General features: G+C 44.0%; 1 protein-coding gene across 1 annotated transcript; it reads right to left on the bottom strand.

Annotated features, from left to right (window-relative positions):
• Positions 1-3,892: 3,892 nt before the first annotated feature.
• On the bottom strand, positions 3,893-21,795 carry LOC140392296 (interferon-induced protein with tetratricopeptide repeats 5-like). The gene is made up of 2 exons (XM_072477611.1): positions 21,653-21,795; positions 3,893-5,147 (listed from the first exon to the last, which is right to left on the bottom strand). The coding sequence occupies exons 1-2, from the start codon at positions 21,793-21,795 to the stop codon at positions 3,893-3,895; spliced, it is 1,398 nt and encodes a 465-aa protein (XP_072333712.1).
• Between the last annotated feature and the right edge of the window lie 60 nt (positions 21,796-21,855).

Below are 21,855 nucleotides of genomic sequence, written 5' to 3'. Positions count from 1 at the left end.
ACCGTTATGTACACAGAATAAGATATATATATACAGATGAGAAGGGCACACACAAACATACCAAAAGAAAGTAATAATAAAAAATAAAATAAAAACTGAAATAAAATAACTGGTCGAGTATTGGAGACTGGCGAGGTTGGTAGACATTTGGGTGCCGGAGAAACGATAAGAGAAGGCAATACTCGAATTGGTCTGGTGTTGGTACACCCTGGCACAGTTGGTGTCACCTTGGCACTGCCTGCCTGGCATCCTGGCAGGGGTGATGCCAGGATGGTAGTGCCAGGCATTTTGCCTATGCTGGGAATCGGATCTGGGTGTGCCCTGCTTGTGTGAGGTGGGGTGCAGGGGGAGTTCCCCTTCTGGGTGAGTTGCGGCTTACCGAAAAATGAGGTGTCAACCGGTGATGCTACAACACAGAACTCCTTGTGTGTTAAACAACGTAAGCAGCAACTAATAGACAGAGCTAAGCGATTCCACAACAAACGCATCAGATGTACGCTCTGCAGTCCTGCTACATCCAGCCATGAATGATGGTGGACAATTAAATAATTCACTGGAGGAGGAGGCTCCACAAATATCCCATCCTCACTTATGGAGGCGGCCAGCATATATGTGCAAAATGCCAAGGCTGAGGCTTTTGCAACAATCTACAACCAGAAAGTAGAGTGGATGATCCATCTCGGTCTCCTCCGGAGGTCCCGGCTTCACAGATGTCAGTTTTCAGCCAATACGATTCACTCCACATAATATCAAGAAACGACTGAAGACACAGGATACTGCAAAGGCTATGGGCCGTGAGAATATCCCGGTAATAGTACTGAAGACTTGTGCTCCAGAACTTGCCCCACCCCTAGCCAAGCTGTTCCAGTACAACTACAACACTGGCATCTACCAGATAATGTAGAAACTTTCCCAGGTATGTCTTGTACACAAGAAACAGGACAAATCCAAAAGCTAATTGCCGTCCTACATTCCATCATAAGTAAAGTGAGGGAAAGAGTCATCACGAGCTATCAAGCAGCACTTACTCAGCACCACGCCGCGCCAACTGCGGGCGCCGATTCTCCGGAGAATCGCCGCGACTGGTGCGAATCGCATCATGCCGCGCCGACTGCGGGCGCCTAATTCTGCTCCTATATCTTGTGGTCTTACCAATGTGATCTATGACCTTTGGCTCTGCGTCCTCACCCTGAGAATACTCTATAACTGCTCAATGATATCCTTGACACTTCCACCATGGAGCTAACATACCATCCTGAAATCACATCTGCAACCACAGGAATTTAAATAAACACAATAAAATGTTAAATAACTCTCGTTCTGACCTCACGTCTGATGTGACCATCAATTCCCTCAAAGACACGAGTAGAAGTAAACCGTGGTCTTAATTAGCTTAGAACAGTGCCTGCCTGTGACTGGTACAATACTGTGAACCGCCTACAGGTCAACAGCTCTTTATACTTCCTTTCAAGGGGAGGAGCCATGGGCGGAGCCCGTACACGCCCCAACATATCCCCCTGTGGGTGAAGCCACACAATGGCCCATAGGTGGAGCCCACAAGGTCAAAAACATAACATAGCTGTAACACAATGGCAGAACATAATACTGATACCCTCGTGAATTACTAGTACTATACATTCACCACAACGTCATTTTATTTTTCAAAACCCTGACTCTCGCTGGAACAGTCACCCTGTTACTTTTTTAAATCCCCAACTCGCTAAGGAACTCTCACTCTGCCCCGCCACCATTTCCTTTTCAAAGTAATGGCTCTTGCTGGATCTCTCACTTTGTCCTTGTGCAAGTTTATTTCAAATTGCAGACAGCTAATTTGGGTCATTGTGTATGTTCAAGGCTGAGATTAAACAGATTTTTAATCAGTCAGGGAATCAAGGGTTATGGGGATCAGGTGGGAAAGTGGAGTTGCGACAATAGAACCAGGTGTGTCTGTGTGTATCATGGCTCAGTGCTAGCAGAACCTAAATAAAAGAAGGGACACTGTTGTCAGTGACAAACCCAGGAACACAGGAGCAACCTTCATAGAAGAGGGACCCTGAGCTATCGGCTCAGAGAAGGAGACATCCACACTGAGTGATTGCAGCCTTGCCAGCTCCTTCACGAGCGTGGGTAACACCGAGATCTCAGCAGTGAGTCCGAGTCATCTCTATACTATATTCTCAGAAATCACAATCAACGTAGCTCTTCTGAATGAAGTAGAGTTGTACTAAGTTCAGGTGTCTTTGTTGTATCTGTCTCAGACCAAAGAGCAGGGTCTCAGTCTGTAATGATATGTTGACAGACATGTAACTAAAGGGTTAATCACAACACTTAGCTGTAACACGACCACTCGAGGGCATTACAAGAACCACATTATATACTAGCTCCCTAAGGATCTTTTCTCTTTCCACACAGGAGTACCAGACAGTACTAGTATAGTATGGATAGATCACAGCTCAGACAACACATGTAGTTCAGATACAGTTTATGTAGTTATATTTCATTACTTTATTTCTAGAGATAGTTCAGTAGAGTGTCAAACTCATTTATTAGTTTTATTGCAACTTAATAAATTAGTTTGCTTTACATCGAAGACTCGTGTATTCTTCAGGATCATCAGCAACTAGTACGACATATATTACTTCAACACAGTAATATAACATGCTACCAGGAGTAGTAATGTAATATAACATGGTACCAGAAGTGACTACTGAATCTACAGGAGTAGCTAGACAGCAGTTGTAGAGTATAGATAGAGCACAGCTTAGACAACACGTGTAGTTCAGATACAGTTTATTTCATTACTTTATTTCTAGAGATAGTTCAGTAGAGTGTCAAACTCATTTATTAGTTTTATCGTTACTTAATAAATTTGTTTGCTTTACATCGAAGACTCGTGTATTCATCAGGATCATCAGCAACCAGTAACGACATATATTACTTCAACCCAGTAATATAACATGCTACCAGGAGTAGTAATATAATATAACACAGTCACCATGAATGTACCACAGTAACTGTCCTTCACTTAGATCAACAACTCAATCAAATCTTAGCCACAGTTTCATTTTATTTGTTATTTTAACATTCAATCTCTGATTATACAATTACAATTTATGTCTCAGTATCTGCTGCCATTAATTTTATTCTTTTAAACCCATGTTTATATTCTTTAGCCTTCCCCCATTTACTGCTTTCCCCCTCAGTGAGATGGTACAGTCTGTAGAAAATGGTTTTTCCTGGGTATTGTCCAGGCTGCTCTGTGATGGCCAATGAGGGACTCAGGTGGTTTGATGAAGGCCAGGTGGTGGGGGATGAATGTAATCCGAGTGCGGCCTCAACCGAGACCTGGGATCCATGTCGCATTACATTCATCCCCCCCCCCCCCATCTGGCCTGGGCTTGCAAAATCCTACAAACTGTCCTGGCTTGAGACCATTCACACCTCTTTAACCTGGGGTTACTCCTATCTCTGGATCGGTATAGACTTAATTACCTGCAAATGCTCGCATTCTAAGCATTGTCTTGCATCTTTGAATTTGTCTATATATATGTTTCTGGAACATACCTCTTCATTCACCTGAGGAAGGAGCAGTGCTCCGAAAGCTAGAGTTTGAAACAAACCTGTTGGACTTTAATCTGGTGTTGTAGGAAAGTGAATGACAAAGTTTCCGGCCAAACCATTTTCTATGTCCGAGAATGTGAATGAATCTTTCAGATATGTTAGGTTGGAAATTAATTGTTCGCCTGGATAGAAATGTTTAATTCAGGGAGAGCACGTAACTATTCAGCATCACCAAGTTCAATCTCCAAGATCTTTTCACAGCATTCCTCCCCATCCAACATATGTATGATCCCACAAATGCAGAAAGCCACGATGTCTTGTGGGTTCTTGGCTATTTTCTCCAAATGGGTGCGACAATTGTTCCGTGAGTTTGAGTCATGTTTGATTTTAAATCCTTCCAGAAAATATTTGATGGCATTTGATTTGAGTGTCTGTAATTCTGTTCAAATAACCCAAACTGAAAACGTATTTCTTGCTTATTTTCTGGACATGTATTTTCCAATTCCAGGAGTTTACTGTAGATGTCCTCTGCTTCACGATATTCTTCATTTATGGAACAGATGTGTGCATAACCGAGTTCTGCAAGAATAAATGATGGCTTGAGCTCAAGTGCTTTTTTAAAACACTCTTTACAATCGTTGATTAACGTATCAATTTTGCCAGAACCTTTGCTGCCTTGAGATTTTTTCAGTGTCTGTATTTTGTTTTTGTAACACATGCCTTTCTGGTGGTATAAGAAGGCAGATTTGGGAGTCATTTTTAATGCTTTGTCCAGCAGCTTCAGGGCTTTTTCGATATTTCTAACCTTTCTATAAAATTTTGCTGCATAACGGAGCACATATGGAAGACCAGGGGACTTTTCCAGTGCTTGTTGAACTAAAGTGTTTGCGTCCTCATATTGCTCGAAGACTCGGAGCTTCAGAGCCAACTGCACCATTGCTTCAGCGTCATTGGGATCGAGCTGAAGCACACGTCTCCATTGCTTCACTGATTGACTTGACTCAGCACTCTCAGTGGCACCAGAAAGCCCTTCCAGACGAGACAGGACAATTGCATATCCAACGTTCCAGTCAATGTTATTTGGATATTTCTTCTGAGCCATTTCAAAACAATACATTGCCTCATTATAGGATTGAACGCCAGACTTCAACAGTAACCAACCCTTCTCCCCAGATACTTCAGGTATCATTGCTGTGTACCGAGAGGCATCAGGAAATTGTTTACAGACCCTCTCCAGTTTGTCGAGGGAGGACTGAGCCTCTGTCAGTTGTCCCATGTGATAATATACCCAGGCATAGTTTCCATAGGTGATGATGATTCTTTCATCAAATTCATCTTCATGATTCTCCCTCAGTAATTTTTCAGCTTCCTCTAAGTTTTGAATCGCTTCCACATACTTTCCTTGCAGACAGTTTACAAAAGCGAGTTGGTTATAAGACGTGGCTTTATATTGCATATCAAGATGTATTGAATCTTCTAATCTTCGCTTCATATTGTCCAGGTCAATGTTTTTTCTCTGTGGAGCACACGTGAAGTGACATTGAAGCTGATCGAGATCCACTTTCAACAAATCTTTCTGTGTGTTACTGCAAGAGAAAAAAATCTTTCATGATCCATGTTACCTACAATTGTAACTTGCTGATAATGAACTTTTTTTCTTTGGAAATAATTTTAACCCGGGCCTTTGGTTACCACGAGATGACAGAGTAAGGATAATTAGCAATGTTACGGTACCATATGGTACTATGGCATGTAATTCATATTCCAGTACTGGATCCTATTGGTGACTCTGAACACTGACATTTCAAGAGAATTATTGTTTTGTTTAAAAAAAAAAAATTATTCTCCTCCTTTTTCACATTTTCTCCCAAATGTACAGAGGTTGATCTTCACCCTACCAGGATCCGCCTTCGGGCGATAAACAAGGCGAAGCCTACAACATCTGCCTCCGTTCCCGTTTTCAACCCCGGCTGGTCCGACACCCCAAATATGGCCTCCAGAGGGCCCGGGCCCAGTTTCACGTGCATCACTTTAGAGAATACCCTCCTTCCAGTAATCCTCCAGTTTTGGACAGGACCAAAACATATGAACGTGGTTTGCGGGCCCCCCTTCCCCCGCACTGTTCACACACATCTTCTACCTCCTCAAAGAGCCGGCTCATACTCGCCCTTGTGAGGTGTGCTCTATCTACCACCTTGAGCTGTGAAGTGGGAAATGGTTCAGAAGGGCACTTGGCACAGAAGATGGCTGCCTGACACACAAGATGGAGACACAGAGAATAAAGCAGGCATAACTGATGCCTGGAGCCCAGTGGGGTGCCAGTGGGACAGATAGGAACAGATCCAGGACAAAGGGAGCCAGACAGGAAGATTAAGAAATACATAAATGCGGGACACCACTTGAATAAAGCTGACTTCAGCCAAGGTGTACACAATGATATGCTAATACGAATGTCTTGGGCCATTTCCTAAAACAAAGGGACAATTGATACTGGTTTCCTGCTGCTACCTGTAACCTGTAAAACCTCTTTAACTATAACCATGGGTAAATGGCAAAACGCTTACAAATAGCGATGTACAATCTATAAAATGTTTAAAGATAACAAGGTGATAATTGTTTTGTATCTGGGCTCATTGTGAACCCGAAGTGGCTGTTTAAAGTAACAAGATGATAATTGTTTTGTATCTGGGCTCATTGTGAACCCAAAGTATAAAATGAATGACTGCCATTCAAACCACGAGAAAGGTTGGCTACCGTACCGCGGGGTACGTACGCTTTCTCCTGAAGATTTGTGTAACAATAAACTGCACTGATTGAACACAGTAAGTCTGACTCCCGAAGTGGTTGATTTTCCCACAACATATTGGCATAGTCTGGTAGGATATTACTTCTGGTGAGGTCCGATCGAAGGCCTCGATCGGAAAGCTGGGGTAAAGATTGTTTCGAATCTGCAGGAGTCAGACAGGTCAAAAGGTGCAGTTTAAAATAAGGTACCTATAGTGATAAGCATAGTGATATAAGTCTTGACTGTATAGTGACATGATAATAGATAAAGTTTGGTACTAACTGCTGATAGTATTAAGGATTTGTGGCTTGTGCAGATCAACAAATGGAAAAGGTAGTGCTGCCCCAAACGCCCAGCCTTAGACTGGCTGTCAAGAGGAGGAATCTCCCACACGAAGGTCAGGATTTGAAGTGGTCATTGAGGCACCAAAGGCACGAAGGATTGTGAAGCACAAGTGGCAGAAATCGGCTAACCCCGAACTCAGTAGTGGCGAACAAACGCAGAGTTCTTGTATGAAAGTAGAGCATAGGTTGGGTACTGGGCTGTCAAATGTCTTAGTAGCAGTGCGGAAAAGGAGCTGATCAACTCTGACCTAGAGCCGAACTCCGGTGGAGAAGCACGTTGCCGAGGTGGTAATAGTGGACACCGTGAGTATAAGTCAAACCCTGAGAGACGGTAGCGATAGCGCGGCGCTGGAATAGTAATAGTGGCTGGGGGGGGGGGGTAGTGAAGTCCCTTCAGTAGAGAGCACATTTTGCTAGGAGGCAGCTGCGGCCGTACAGACGGTGCTAGGGTAGTAATAGTGGCTGGGGGGGTAGTGAAGTCCCTCCAGTAGAGAGCACACTTTATTCATAGGAACCGGGGTTATTGAAGTCTGCGAGATGGCAGGCAATGATATAAAAAGGGGATCTGCAGTTTCTCTTTTCGAGACATATATGACAGACAGACAAGCGGTGATAAAAAAGATGAAGAAGGACGGCTGGGACACTTCCCAGACCTTAGAACAACAGAGGGGTTGGATAGACAAAGAGAAGAGAAACAAGACTAAAAAGATAGGGATAATGTTAGTACGTGAGTTAGCAGGACGAATTGAACAAGTAGGCACCTCTACTGAAAAGTGGAAGGAAGACAAAGAGAAGATGAGGGAATTAGAATCTAGAGTAAGGGAACTGGAGAAACACAACCACGTGTTGAGAGAACAATAAGGGAGGGGGGAAACCGATCCCCTACCCCTTACGAGCCCACACAGCAGGGGCCAACCGCCCGTCCGGCAGGGTGGGGTGCGTTAGAATACAATTTAGCGCCAGTAACCCGAGGGGGAACAGAAGCTAATGATAAACCCTTTACCCCAGGTGAGAGACAGCAGATAATGACTTCCCTGGGCAAATTGCAACCTAGAAGCGCAAACACCAAATTCTGTGAAGAATTAAACACAATCTGGGTGGGACACCAGTTACACCTAAGAGACGTACACCAGCTGGTCAGGGCAGCCTGTCCAGCAGATAAGTGGAGGCAGGTAGCTGGCGGACCCAGCACTCCTGCAGCCCAGGATTATAACGGGGGACGGTGGACACATGCCGTCGCTTTAACAGCAGAGATAGATGCACAGCAGGACCCCTTTGTCCAATTTAAAATGGAAATCCAGAGAGTGTTAGGGAACACTCCCACTAACTGGAGCAAGATCACTACCACAAGACAGCAGAAAAGGGAAGGAGCTTCTGAATACGGGGAACGATTGTTCCACGTGTACCAAGAGAGCTCAGGGCAAGGGAACCCATGCCGTGGGGAACGGGCGTTCATCCAAGCTTTTAAAGATGGACTCTCTAGTGCCCACCAGACTATCCTAAAAATGGGAGTGATTATGTCCCAGGATTACGACGAGTTGGTAGAGTGGGCTAGCGGGGTACAGGTAGAGGAGACATCCCAGGTCAGAGCAAGACCAGAAAGAGTAGCAACCCCCAGTAACGGGAACTGGGCCAAGCCGAAACTGACCTGCCACAATTGTGATGTGGAGATGCCGGCGTTGGACTGGGGTGAGCACAGTACGAAGTCTTACAACACCAGGTTAAAGTCCAACAGGTTTGTTTCGATGTCACTAGCTTTCGGCGCGCTGCTCCTTCCTCAGGTGAGGAAGGAGCAGCGCCACAATTGTGGCCGGCAAGGGCACAATGCGAGGGATTGCGGGGCCCCACAGAAAGGAGACAGACCAGGAGACACTGGGAAGCATTGCAGCCACTGTAATAAGTATGGACACTCAGAGGCAGTGTGTTGGGAGAAGCATGGGAGACCCCCGACCCGATCAATTGGTCCTGCAACATCGATATGTACTCTTTGCCGTAGTTGCTTTGGCCAATCCCAAGGGTGAAGTGGTTGAAGAGGTGCCGTATTTCATATCCTGCACAAAACTGACATTGACATACTCTTTCTTCAATCTGTGAGTCTAGTCCCAGTCACCAGAAATAGCTTCCTGTGACTCCTTTCATACATACAATTCCTGGATGTCCTTAGTGAAGTTGATCTACTTTACAATTCCACAAGTATGGGGGAATGATGATTCAGATCCCCCATGTTCCATTAATTCAAGCTCCCTTGTTTGGTACGGTTGGATTTCAGACTCTCCTCTGTTTATACAGTGGGTATATCTTTCAAGATCATGCCCATGACCTTTCCCATCACCGGGTCTGACCTTGTGCACCTTTGCATTTGAATTGCAGTAATAGATACTCTATCCATCTGGGAAATGTACACAGTTCATATACGTCTTCTGTGATTCCGTTTTGTCCCATCTTGATAAATGTGATAGAGCATCCGCATTTGAAGTTCCTCCTAACTTCTGTATTTAATTTTGTAATTATGCTCTGTGAAGATGAGAGACCATCTCTGGTAACGACTCGCAGCCAGAGACGGTATTCCTTTGTATGGGCCAAATTTTGTTGTCAAAGGACTGTGGTCTGTTACCAAGGTAAAATTTTCTATACAAGTAGTGAGAAATCAGTTGACTCCAAATATTATACTTTAGGCTTTTTTTTCAATTGAGCATAATTCTGTTCAGCTCTTGTCAATGTTCTCAAAGTGAAATCTATTTGCCTTTCATCTCCATTTGGCATTACATGAGAGATAACGGCACCATCCCATAGGGTGAGGCTCACTTGTGAGTTGTAATTTTAACTTAGCGTCAAAATAATAATGATAGTAATAATCTTTGTTAGTGTCACAAGTAGATTTACATTAATGTTGCACTGAAGTTACTGTGAAAGTGAATGAAGTCTTCTGATTTCTTTATCACATTCTGACTTCAGTATATGCCTCTTTGCAGTCTTTTGTCCAAGTCCATAGTTAATTTGCACACAATAATGTATGGAGTGCTTTTAATACGGTAGAGAGATTTGGAATAAATTTGACAGAAATTGATGACTCCCAAAAAGGTCTGAGTTGCAATATATTCTGCAGTCTTATCGCATCTATAATCACAGTCATCTTCTTAGGTTCCTTGTGGAATCCGTCCTTATCAATTACATAGCCAAGATAGCTTATTGATAATTGGAAAAATTCACATTCGTCAGTCTTGATGCGAAGACCGGCGGGATTTTCCTTCCAGAAACTAAGTGGTGATGCCAGGACTAAATCGGTGGTGTTTTACAACAGAAAAATTGGCACTGTTCCCAGAGCAATTCATCAACCGTTAATGGGCTAGCATTAGCGCCACATGGAACATTATCGATTCCAATGAAAAACAGTGTCCGATTCTCTGGAGTCGGGATTGACACTCGAGAGGCTGACAAGCTGCAGCCTCATATAAGCACTCCACTCCCCACACACAGTCATCCTAGGCAACAAGATAACAGCAAGGAGAGCGGCACCACTCTTCACAGGCGCAGAACTGGGGACACCTTTGGATGCCGTGGAGTAAAGGCGAACCACTCTGTACCCGGGGTTGGAGAAGAGGTTGCCACCTGCCGCCTGCACCGTGCCTGGGGATAGGTGGAAGAGGCCATGAATGGCATGGGCAACATCGTCCAGACCGGCCAGCAGTGCAGGAAAAAGCTGCACAACCTCCTCAGGGCGGCCAGGGTGAGTACGAAGCACTGTGCCCCTGGCACTAAACCCCGACCACAAAACCCGTAACCCCACCCCTCCCTCCGATGGGTAACTCATCCTGGACCATCTGCCAGCACCCATACCGGCTGTCATGGCCGGGTGCACTGGCCACGAAGGCCACCAGCTAGCCACCCCTGTGCTGCCTGTGTATGACTGTCTAACACTGTGGGCGTCTTCAGTCTACTCCTCGCCAGTGAAAGTCGACCCACAACTGCAGCGAGAGAAAAAGACCGGAAGGGTAGCAACCCAAATGGAGTGGAAAAGAGCAAAGTGGACATTCCCCAGTAAATTGACTGGGTGGAAACAGGACATTTGTGCTTCGCTGTCAGAATTATGGTGAGGTAAAAGAGGCTATTCTTGATGCATATGAATTGGCTCCTGAAGCCGAGAGGCAAAATTTTCAGAATTTAAGGAGATAACTGGGACAGAATTATGCAGAGTTCGAAAGGGTTAAATAGAACAAATTTGATAGGTGGTTACAAGCATTGGGAGTTGAAACTTCATTTGAGGCTCTAAGGGAGGTCACTCTCTTAGAGGAATTCAAGAATTTGCGACCACCTACAGTAAAGAAACCATGTTGAAGAGCAGAGAGTGAAGACTGCTTGACAGGCAGCAATTATGGCTGACGATTATGAGCTCATCTATAAATTTCAACCTTTGTTCTATCACCCCCATAATTTTGGAAAGGATAAGAAGTGGGAGTGTGAAAGAAGGCAGGTAGCCAAGGTAAAGAATTGATAGCAGGGCAGCACGGTGGTGCAAGTGGTTAGCACAGCTGCCTCACGGCGCTTAGGTCCCAGGTTCGATCCCGGCTCTGGGTCACTGACCGTGTGCAGTTTGCACATTCTCCCCACGTCTGCGTGGGTTTCGCCCCTTCAACCCAAAAAAGATGTGCAGGATAGGTTGATTGGCCACACTAAATTGCCCCTTAATTGGAAAAAATTAGTTGGGTACTCTAAATTTATAAAAATAAAAAACAAATGAATTGATAGCTGGGAATGCTCCGATATCACCACCTTGGACCAGGAAGGAAGCTACTGGGGATGAAGGTGAGACTCGAAAGCCTAGGTGTTACCATTTGTTGTGGAAATCATTATAAAGACAAATTCCTCGAGGTTCGATTTAAGGAAATTTATTGACACAAATATATTTATGGAGCGAGAGTGTCCCAGCTGCAAAAGCTAGTGCACTGCACTCTGAATTATGCAGTCGAAAATCATTATATTTATAGTGTAAAATAAACAACTTTGAAGAGATAAAGCTTGGGAACATATGCAAGAGTAAATATGAATGTTTTGCCCTTGGTTTAAAAACAATTTGAGTACGCATTTTGTTGTCCTTCGGAAGAACAACTTATTATCATAACAAGGCCGAGTACAAAGTACTAAGCAGTATTTAGTTTACATTACTTGACCTACTTATTATCACTCGAAAGCAGTGTTAAAATATAGTCAATATTCCCAGTATGCTTCTAAATTGGTAACTCATTAACTTCCCTTCCACAATTCCCTCCTTGTTGATCTTTTGATCAACACCTTTTAGTAAATGATCGTGTCCTCCGTAGAGAACGGTGGTTTATAATGTAAAGGGAACGGACGTATGACAGTTCCCTGTGTGTTTTTAGCTGGTAGCAAGGAGACAAGGCGGCTTGGGCTGTTCTCCCATGTTAGTACAATAAAAATACCTTGCACAATATTAAAACAGTAACCATACGACAATCAAGATTACAATGGCGATTATAATCCAGAACACAATCCTCTGTTCTGACGATCCTACATCCAAAGCCAAAGTCCCATCCCTCATTTTTGTGTAATCTTGTTACCTCTCTACGAATGTGATCCACCAGATTATCAATTTTTCTGAGTTATCAGGGATGTACGTGCAGCAGTCACTTCCAATCAGGGCACAAGTGCCTCCTTTTTCAGCTAACAAGAAACCAAGAGCCATTCTATTCTGCAGGGCAACCACTCTTCTAGCAACCATCTCAATTTCTATCTGATTTACAGCTTCTGCAGTGTCATTAGCTACCTGCTCAAGGATGTCTCGTAGTTCGTATGCAATAGTGGCTATTCCTAATGGTGGTAGCAATATTCCCAGCATTTGTGTCCATGTCCTAACACTTCGTGTCGGCCTGTGATGGGGATGGTCCTGCAGTTGCTGAATGTGCTGCATATAAGGGACTATGTATCCAAAATAACAGGAGCTTTCCCAATTTTTGTGGCCACAGATAAAATGCGACAATCAAGATTATAATCCAGAACACAATCCTCTGTTCTGACGATCCTAGCATCCAAAGCCAAAGTCCCATCCCTCATAACCCTAACCCTAACCCTAACCCTAACCCTAATATGCAGTCAGGTTTCCTTTACTATCAGTCATCATTAGTCTAATCGATCCCCTTCCCAGGAGCCTCCACTAGTTTGATTTTCAACTCCTGACCAATAAAAGATGAATAGTCCTTTAGCTGTAAGGTGGAACATAGGAGGTTGACAATTCAAGGTCTGGTCGCACTGACTCTTGCCGACTGGGTAGGTCCCATATGTTTTATGTTTCCTAAAGCATATGCTACCCTTTGGGACTCCAGTGTAATTGAGAAGGATCAAACAGGGTGTTTGACGTGTTACATTAATCCTAGGCCCACACCATTCTTCAAACCTATTCATGTCATATCCAGCTAATCTCCAATCGAACATATTCTGTGTATCTTCACCACGTCCTGTACTATTTTGTCTTGGAGCCCATTCTGCTATCTCTTTACTGGCGAATGGGATCGGTCGCAAAGGGAAGCCCTCCCCCAAGCATCTGGGAATTTGTGTACAAACCCAACAACTGAATTTATTTACCCTCTCTGCATATGAGTGAGACATGTATATTAAGGTGTTAGTATGCAGTTTACCCTCTACATGATGTTGGATTAATATGATAATATAAAAACATCAACGCCGTCATTCTCTTCAGGTTAGCTTTTCGCTAGTACTCTCAAAGTTCCGTCTGATGTAGTTTACACGAGTTGCGTGGATCCCATCTGGCTTTTCTTTTACTTTAACGGCTGTTCGGGTTGTTAGCAGCACTTGGTAGGGTCCATTTCACCTCGGAGAAAAAGAATCTTTGTTTAGTGCTTTCACATATACTTGGACTCCAGGTTTAAAGGGTGTGTATTTCCCTCTTCTGGATGCATCTGAGCCTGTCGCACCTTTTCATGTTTTATTTTATTTTATTTTTTTTCAGCGGTTTCACACATGTCCTGGGCATATTTTAGTGATGCCTCATCTGCCCATATTAAGGCTACTGCCGCTGGACTCATTGGGGGTTTAGTTCCAGTTGTCAATTCACTAGTGAAATGAGTTCCCCTGTCACTGTTAATACCCATTGGTATCCCAAACCTAGGTATTCTCTGCTACCAGAATATTTACTACTGTTCTAGCATCATCTCTTTTGGTTGGAAAAGCCTCTACCCACCGTGAAAACATGTCCACTATCACCGATTATTCCTTTGACAAATCATACATGCACTTCAACTTCATCTTCACTCTTTGATTTCTCCTCTTGTCTTAACCTGTGACTTTGCGACCTTGTTACTATACAACCTGGAAAAATCCCAGGATATTCGTCCTTCAACACTTCAGTTGTCTGATTTTCCACTGGCTTATCAACCACCGTAGACATCACTCCCACCTGCGATCCAGCTTTATCGTTACCCAAGATAAACTGTATTCCTGGACAAGACAGTTTCTCTATTACTCCCACTACCACTTCACCACTCTTCATTGGACTTTCCAACCTTACCTTAAATAATGGAACACAACTCCTCTCACCCTGAATTCCACATATTACCACCTTTTCTGGCAACATTCTTCCAAGACGACGTAACTCCTCATCTCCTACCATCAAAGATTGACTAGCTCCCGTATCTCTTAAAATTGTGACTTCTTTACCTGCTCCTCCTGATACACATGAGTAAACTTTACCCACACAAGTAAATACTTTAAAAAGATTTGTCACCTTCTTATCAATCACCTCTTGATCAGGCTGTACAATCTTTTGCACCTCCTTCGCTTCACCTGGGTTTTCCTTTACCACTTTAACAAACCCCACATTAGCCTTCCCAGTGCTTTTCTTCAACCACCAACACTGTGACTTTACATGGCCTAGTTTATTACAGTGAAAACATTTGAAACTTTTGATACTCTCCTTATTATCTCCCATCAGTTCAACTTTACCTTTACCACTTGAGTATTTCTCATGTCCCCAGTTTCTATCCCTCACAGGCTGAAACTGATGTCGGAAACCAAACTTTGATTTATGAACTAATTCATAATCATCTGCCATTTCTGCTGCTAATCTCGCAGTTTTAACTCTCTGTTTTTCCATATGAGTTCTCACTACATCAGGAATTGAATTTTTAAACTCCTCCAAAAGTATAATTTCTCTGAGAGCTTCATACGTTTGGTTTATTTTCAAAGCCCTTATCCATCTATCAAAATTGTCTTGATAGCAACCCGCTTTTAGCCAAGAGCGATGCTCCTGTAGGGAGGCTTGCTCCCGTGCCTGTTTTAACTTTGTTTCTGTTATGGTGGATGTATGTTCAACTGCAGCCACTTGCAGTTGTGGCTGCTGTTAGAGAGCCAATTCCTTTGCTATTTTGTAAGCAAATCTATTGCCGCATGAGACTTCATTGTCTGTGGTAGTATGCGCTTCACACTTTAAAACGGCTATCTTGCTGGGCAGCTGAGCAGCATCTCGTAAATTTTAAACCAATTTAGCATGTTTAATAGGTTGGCCGGAGGAAGATATGAATCCCTTGTTTTTCCATAATTGGCCAAAATCGTGTACTACCCCAAAGCGGATCGGAAATCAGTAGAAATATTGACTGTTTTATTTTTAGCTAGAATACATGCTTTAGTAAGGGCAAACTATTTGGCCGCTTGAGCAGACGTTCCCGAAGGCAGAGCAAAAGCTTCCACTATCTTGAATGGAGTTACTATTGCATAGCCGACCAGGAGGGTCATATCATTTGGTCGGTTTGCTGACCCATTGGTGAGAAAGATGATGTCTGGATTTTCTCGTGGGTGAATCAGGTCGAGGGGTTGTTATGGCTTCAACCAATTGTAAACAGTCATGATCATACATATGTTCTGCTTCCGAGGGCGCGGGCAAGAGTATTGCAGGGTTGACAGCTGGCGCTCACTTGTAGGTAAAGTTAGTTTCAGAGAGGATTACTCCGTACCCAGTGTGTTGAGCCGCAGTAAAATGCTACGTTGCGGATGAATTAAGCAGCAGCAAAACTGATAGCCTCCTTTTTCTACTATGGCTGCTACTGCTCTTAAGCAATTTGGCATACCGTTTACCACACCGGATAATCGGCAAGGGGTCTTTTCCCTCCTCAATGCTCTTGCACCAGGACCCCTGTTGCAAATCTCCCTGCTTCATTCACATAAAGAGTAAAGGGCTTGCTGAAATTCGGAGGTCCCAAGGCAGGGGCGCTAATCATGGCTTGTTTCAAATTACGAAATGCTTGCTCCCTCTCTGGGATCCAGGTAACAACTGAAGGGGCACCCTGTCGGGTAGCCTTGTGCAGTACTGCGTCCATCTCTCTATAGTCCGGGATCCACTGCCTGCAATAGCCCACCATGCCGAGGAAGGTAAAGGTTTCCTTTTTTGTGCGTGGAGTTGGAACCCTTGCTACAGCTACCCTTGCTTTCAGACCCAAGCCTCCACTGTCCACTGTCCTTGCTGCAGCTGAAATCCCAAATACTGGACTGTCTCCTGACAGAATTGCAGCTTGTCCATTGAGACCCTATGCCCTCTTTCTGCCATGTGTGATAATAACAAAAGGGTATTCTGTTGACAAACTAGCCCTTTCTCTGAGGCTATCAATAAATCGTCATCATATTGAGGGAATGTTGAGCCTGCAGTCAACTGGCACTTGTCCAAGTCTTTTTTAATACTGTTAATTCCGATATGAAAAGGCAAATAGATATTGACTTTCTGGGTGCAATGGAATGGAGAAAAAGGCTGAGAAAGAATCCGTTATTGGTGGTATAGAAGACAAAATGACATTTGTGTCCAGCACCAATGGAGCAATAATGATAACAATGTTATTGATGGCTCTGAGATCTTGTGCAAACCACCACTCGTTGAGTCTTCCTACCTTTGGAATGGGGAGTATCGGGGTATTACAGGGGCTTTGTGTTCTCTTCAGCACCCCTTGCTGTAATAGTGCATTGATCACTCCCTCTATCCCTTTTTCTGTTTCCGGTGCCAACCTGTATAGTTTTAAGTAGGGCAGGGCAACGTTCTTCTGTAACTGCACCCTCTGCGCTGGGGCAGAATGTACTTTTCCAACATGATTTTTATGTTGAGCCCATAGATGTGGCAGTACCTGGGCCAGGATTGAAGGGAGTAAATGATGACTCTCTCGGGGAGGTTGTTGTCTTTCAAATGTAACGGGCCATTGCTCCTCTTTCCAGGTCACTTTGCCCTACTGTTTGCCATAAAATTCTATCAGGCAATTCCGTCCGTCCATTTCAATTTAAATCCCATGTATTGCATTTCTTCTTTGGCTCTTTGATCACTTCTCCTATTTGCTTTGCCTTAGCGGGATGTCTTACGGCCATGTTAAATAGGGTTCTGAAGTTAAACCCATCCTAAAAAGTTCCCGCTGACTATAGGTCAACTGTACTAACATTCCTAATCCCACAACACCAAAAAATAAAAAGGAGTGACATGCAAGGATGTCTGCTGTCCGAAGTGACTTTGCGTTTATAAATTGTATGCATGCTCACACTCACGAGCATACCAAGCCGTGCAATGGGTCACTATATTCTCTCATCTGGACTCGATCAGGTGTTTTAATAGCTGTGCCCAAGGATCATTAATCTTTTGTAAGACTTCCTGCTGTTTAAACATTTTTTTTAACAGTGGTACTGTAAGGGTTAACGTTCAGCTGCCAGCATAGAACACAGACACAGAGCGAACGGGTGTAGGCTCAGAAGTTATTAAATTTTGCAGCTGATGAGCTCATATTTGAGGTAGTTCTATAAACATTCCATTATCAACGCGATGTATTACCGCTCCTAATTTGCAGAGTGTCTGCCTGTCTAATAGGGTCAGGTGTCGCGAGTTGCGGTACATCCTTCCTGGGGGTTAAATGTTTCTTGGCCCCTTGCATGATAGCCTCTTTTCCTCTATTTGCTAACCAGTGTTCGAGGGACTCATTTCCTTCATTCAAATGATTATCATTATTGGGAACCCATCCCCCATTTTTGCCGGGTGGGACTGCAATCCCAAAGCTTCAAAACTGACAAAGATGCACCATATGAGTATTTTGGAAGTAGCAAAACATCCCCTGGGAGGGGGCTATAAATAGCACACATTTAAGTCAAATACCAATGATTGATTTTATAGGCATTAGCTATTCTTAGAGACGTATATTTTTTCTTTGTCAATTCAGAAAAGATCAACTGTCTGCTGAAATGGTTAATGTTTCCTGCAGAATCTAAGGGGCGGAGGACTTGGCATGATGCCGTTTACGTCTTTTCACGTAATCTAAAAACGTATTGATATTCAATTACTTTTAATCGTACAGGCACTTTCTTTCTTTTAAACTGATCGTAGTTTCCAATGTTTCGTTCATTAGAGAAATCTCAACAAAAATCACTTAAGTTATAATCTCTGACTCACAAAGACAGCCGATAAAAAATACAACCCACTTCATGCTTTGACTAAAATTAATTGGTGAAACAAAACACACAGATTGTCACAGCTCACAAATGTCACAGTTAACCGTTAGCCTTATCTCACGGCTGCAGAAAATCTGAATTCCCTTTCTCTAGAGGAACTCACCTGTTACGCTTTTATCTTAATCTTCTATTTACTTTTACTCCCCTGTTTTTTTTCGAGAGGGGGGTCAGCTTCATTAGATTCCTATGCGGGACATAGAGGTTTTCCTACCTCATTCCGTTGCTTTACGATTGTTTCTTTTCATTTTCTGACTCATTTTGACTCCCTTATCTGTCCTTTTTAAGGAGTTCACCTTCTTTCTTGCTCCGGATATCTTTACCAAGGCTTCGGGACGACCTGTGAGGGGACGACCTGTGAGGGGGCGTCGAGTTTATTGCTCATTGTTCCTTCTGAAAAATACTTTAGAACATATATATAACAATAACAAAGACCACGGAAATCATTTACAAATACTACAGGGAGTGCACACCGGTGTTTATCCTTTCACGAAACTCAGTTTTTTTAAAATTTTGGTCTCTAAGGCACCTTTTTCTTCCCATGCAGCTATCATTAATTTATTAATTAAGATAACTCTCCTAGCATGAGTCACTGGCCAGTAATTAAGGCTGCCGAGCCGCAGACCCCCCTTTCAGCTGGGGTCGGGCTATGGCTCTCTCCCTTTCAGCTGAGAGTGTCCTGTTTAGAGATTTGTTTCAGGGTTCACTTCCCATTAAATTAGGGAAACTGCAACGACTACGCCAATTTGTTGGGGAAATCATAACAAAGAAACATTCCTCGAAGTTCAATTTAAGGAAATTTATTGACACAAATATATTTGTGGAGAGTGTGTCCCAGCTGCAAAAGCTAGTGCACTGCACTCTGAGTTATGCAGTCTAAAACCATTATATTTATCGTGTGAAATAAACAACTTTGAAGAGATAAAGCTTGGGAACATATGCAGAGGAAATATGAATGTTGCGACACAAACTCTCTTACTCGAGAAGGACTTGGTTTTCCTTCTGGAGAACTAGGGTATTGGTGAAATGGAGAGGCAGAGATTTAGTCCAATTCCATTGTAGAAAGTACAATTAGAGTGTGATTTGGGGTCAAGTCCAATAGTTGTTGGAGTGCTTTTTAAAAAAACGTCATTTTTTCCAATTAAGGGGCAATTTAGCGTGGCCAATCCACCTACCCTGCACATCTTTGGGTTGTTGGGGCGAAACCCACGCAAACACGGGGAAAATGTGCAAACTCCACACGGACAGTGACCCAGAGCCGGGATCGCGCCTGGGACCTCAGTGCCGTGAGGCAGCTGTGCTGATCACTAGGCCACCGTGCTGCCCATTGTTGGAGTGTTTAAGCAATTCCCAGTGGAATAAGTAGATTTGCATTTGGGCAACGATTTAGCGGGAGTGAAGGTGGTAGCTTCATCCATGATTACAGAGAGTCCGACAGACGTTGATCACATATCAAGTGGCAAATCAGATTCTGAGAACTCTAAGACCGAAGGTGACCATAAGAAACAGGAGTCTGAATTTAATAATAATGACAATAATGAAGAGTCAGACAGGAGTTTGAAATTCAATATTGGTTCTGATTATGTAATAATGATAAACAGCTGGCACTGAATCAACCTGTCGCTAACTGATTTTGAACAAATTGAAAGTAATTCTTCCAAAGCTAGTAAAGAAGACAGGAATTTGGAAGAAAGTGAATTGGACTTTTCTAAAAATAATGTGTTACAGCCCCTTGCACTAAACCCATTGCTATCCACTTGAGATGCAAACATTTCCCAGAGCATTCCTGTTTTGGAGGGCAGTATACAGAATAGCATGGCATCAGTTAATCAGGATGAGAGCAGTAAGGACTGTGAAGTGACACCAAGTGAACGGTTGGTTAACTCGCATTTGGATTTGATTTGGATTTGATTTATTGTCACGTGTATCGAGGTACAGTGAAAAGTATTGTTCAGACAGATCGCTCCATACATGTACAAACATAGGACAGTGAATGAAGCATACGGAGTGTAGTACTGCTCAGTAGCGAAGATGTGTGAAGAGATCAGTTCAGTCCATAAGAGGATTATTCAGGAGCCTGGTAACAGTAGGGATAAAGCTGTTTTTGAATCTGTCTGTGCGTGTTCTCAGACTTTTGCATCTCCTACCCAAAGGAGGAAGTTGGAAGAGAGAATAACCCAGGTGGGAGGGGTCTTTGATTACGCTGCCTGCTTTCCCAAGGCAGCAGGAGGTAGCTTGCCCGGGTTGAAGTGGGTCAGCAATTCCTCTGACAGAGACGCTGCTTCACCTCGTGAAACGCTTTCTGGTGCGGGGGCTCCAGTTCCTACTCTGTCCCTTCAGTAATTGGTGGAACAGACTTAGCAGTGTGGCCACCCTGGGTATGAACTTCCCATAATAGTTCACCAGGCCGAGGAAACAGCTGAGCACCATTTGGTCATGAGGGATGGGAGCCAGGCGAATCGCTTGCCTTTTTCTCCTCTGCTCTGCACCCGGGAGCCGAGATATGTGACCTCTGGCGCATGGAAATCACACTTCTGCCTCTGTCCTCGAGCAATTGGACTGCATCGTCCAATTGCTCGAGGACCTTGGTTAGGTTTTAGAACATAGGACATAGAATGATACAGCGCAGTACAGGCCCTTCGGCCCACGATGTTGCACCGACATGGGAAGTCAGAAAACAAAAGCCATCTAACCTACACTATGCCATTATCATCCATATGTTTATCCAATAAACTTTTAAATGCCCTCAATGTTGGCGAGTTCACTACTGTTGCAGGTAGGGCATTCCACGGCCTCACCACTCTTTGCGTAAAGAACCTACCTCTGACCTCTGTCCTATATCTATTACCCCTCAGTTTAAGGCTATGTCCCCTCGTGCTAGCCATTTCCATCCGCGGGAGAAGGCTCTCACTGTCCAACCTATCTAACCCCCTGATCATTTTGTATGCCTCTATTAAGTCTCCTCTTAACCTCTTCTCTCTAACGAAAACAACCTCAAGTTCATCAGCCTTTCCTCATAAGGTTGCGGGAGCTTTTCTAGGTGTTCCTGATGCAAAATCCGGGTGATGAGAACATCATCCAGGTGGACGATCACCTTTGGTAACCCTCCCAAGATGTTCTCCATAATCCTCTGAAATATCGCACAATCACCGATGTGTATTGATTGTCGCATATTTCGAGGAACTAGGCCCGAGCACCAGCTGCAAGCACGCGTGGTTCACGTCCAGCTTAGTGGATGTTTTTCCTCTGCTGAGCAGGACGTAGAGATCCTCGATCCGAGGGACCGGGTAACAGTCAAGGTGGGGTACCTGGTTCAAGGTCATTTATTGTCCCCACAAAGCCTCACCGACCCGCCCGGCTTCAACACGGGGACTGCAGGCACAGCCCAATCGACACAGTGGGCAGGGTGAATAATCCCCAGCTGCTCCAAATGGCCCATTCCCGGTCTACCTTTGCCCAAAATGCTTACGGCACAGGGCGGGCGCAGAAGTATCGGTGGTGGGCATTCTCTTCCACATTGATCGTGGTCATAGCTCCTTTAATGGTTCCGAGGCCTTTGGTGAAAATCGAAGGGAACTCGGACAGCACTCCATCCGGTCCACAGGGGTACATCTGGCACAGGTTTTGCCAATCCAAATGTAGGTGACGCAGTCAATTGTTCCCCAATAGGCT

The sequence above is a fragment of the Scyliorhinus torazame genome, chromosome 16, assembly GCF_047496885.1.
Source record: "Scyliorhinus torazame isolate Kashiwa2021f chromosome 16, sScyTor2.1, whole genome shotgun sequence".
NCBI classification, from domain to species: domain Eukaryota; kingdom Metazoa; phylum Chordata; class Chondrichthyes; order Carcharhiniformes; family Scyliorhinidae; genus Scyliorhinus; species Scyliorhinus torazame.
The sequence above is the reverse complement of the archived record's forward strand: the minus strand, read 5'-3'. Positions and strand labels throughout refer to the sequence as shown.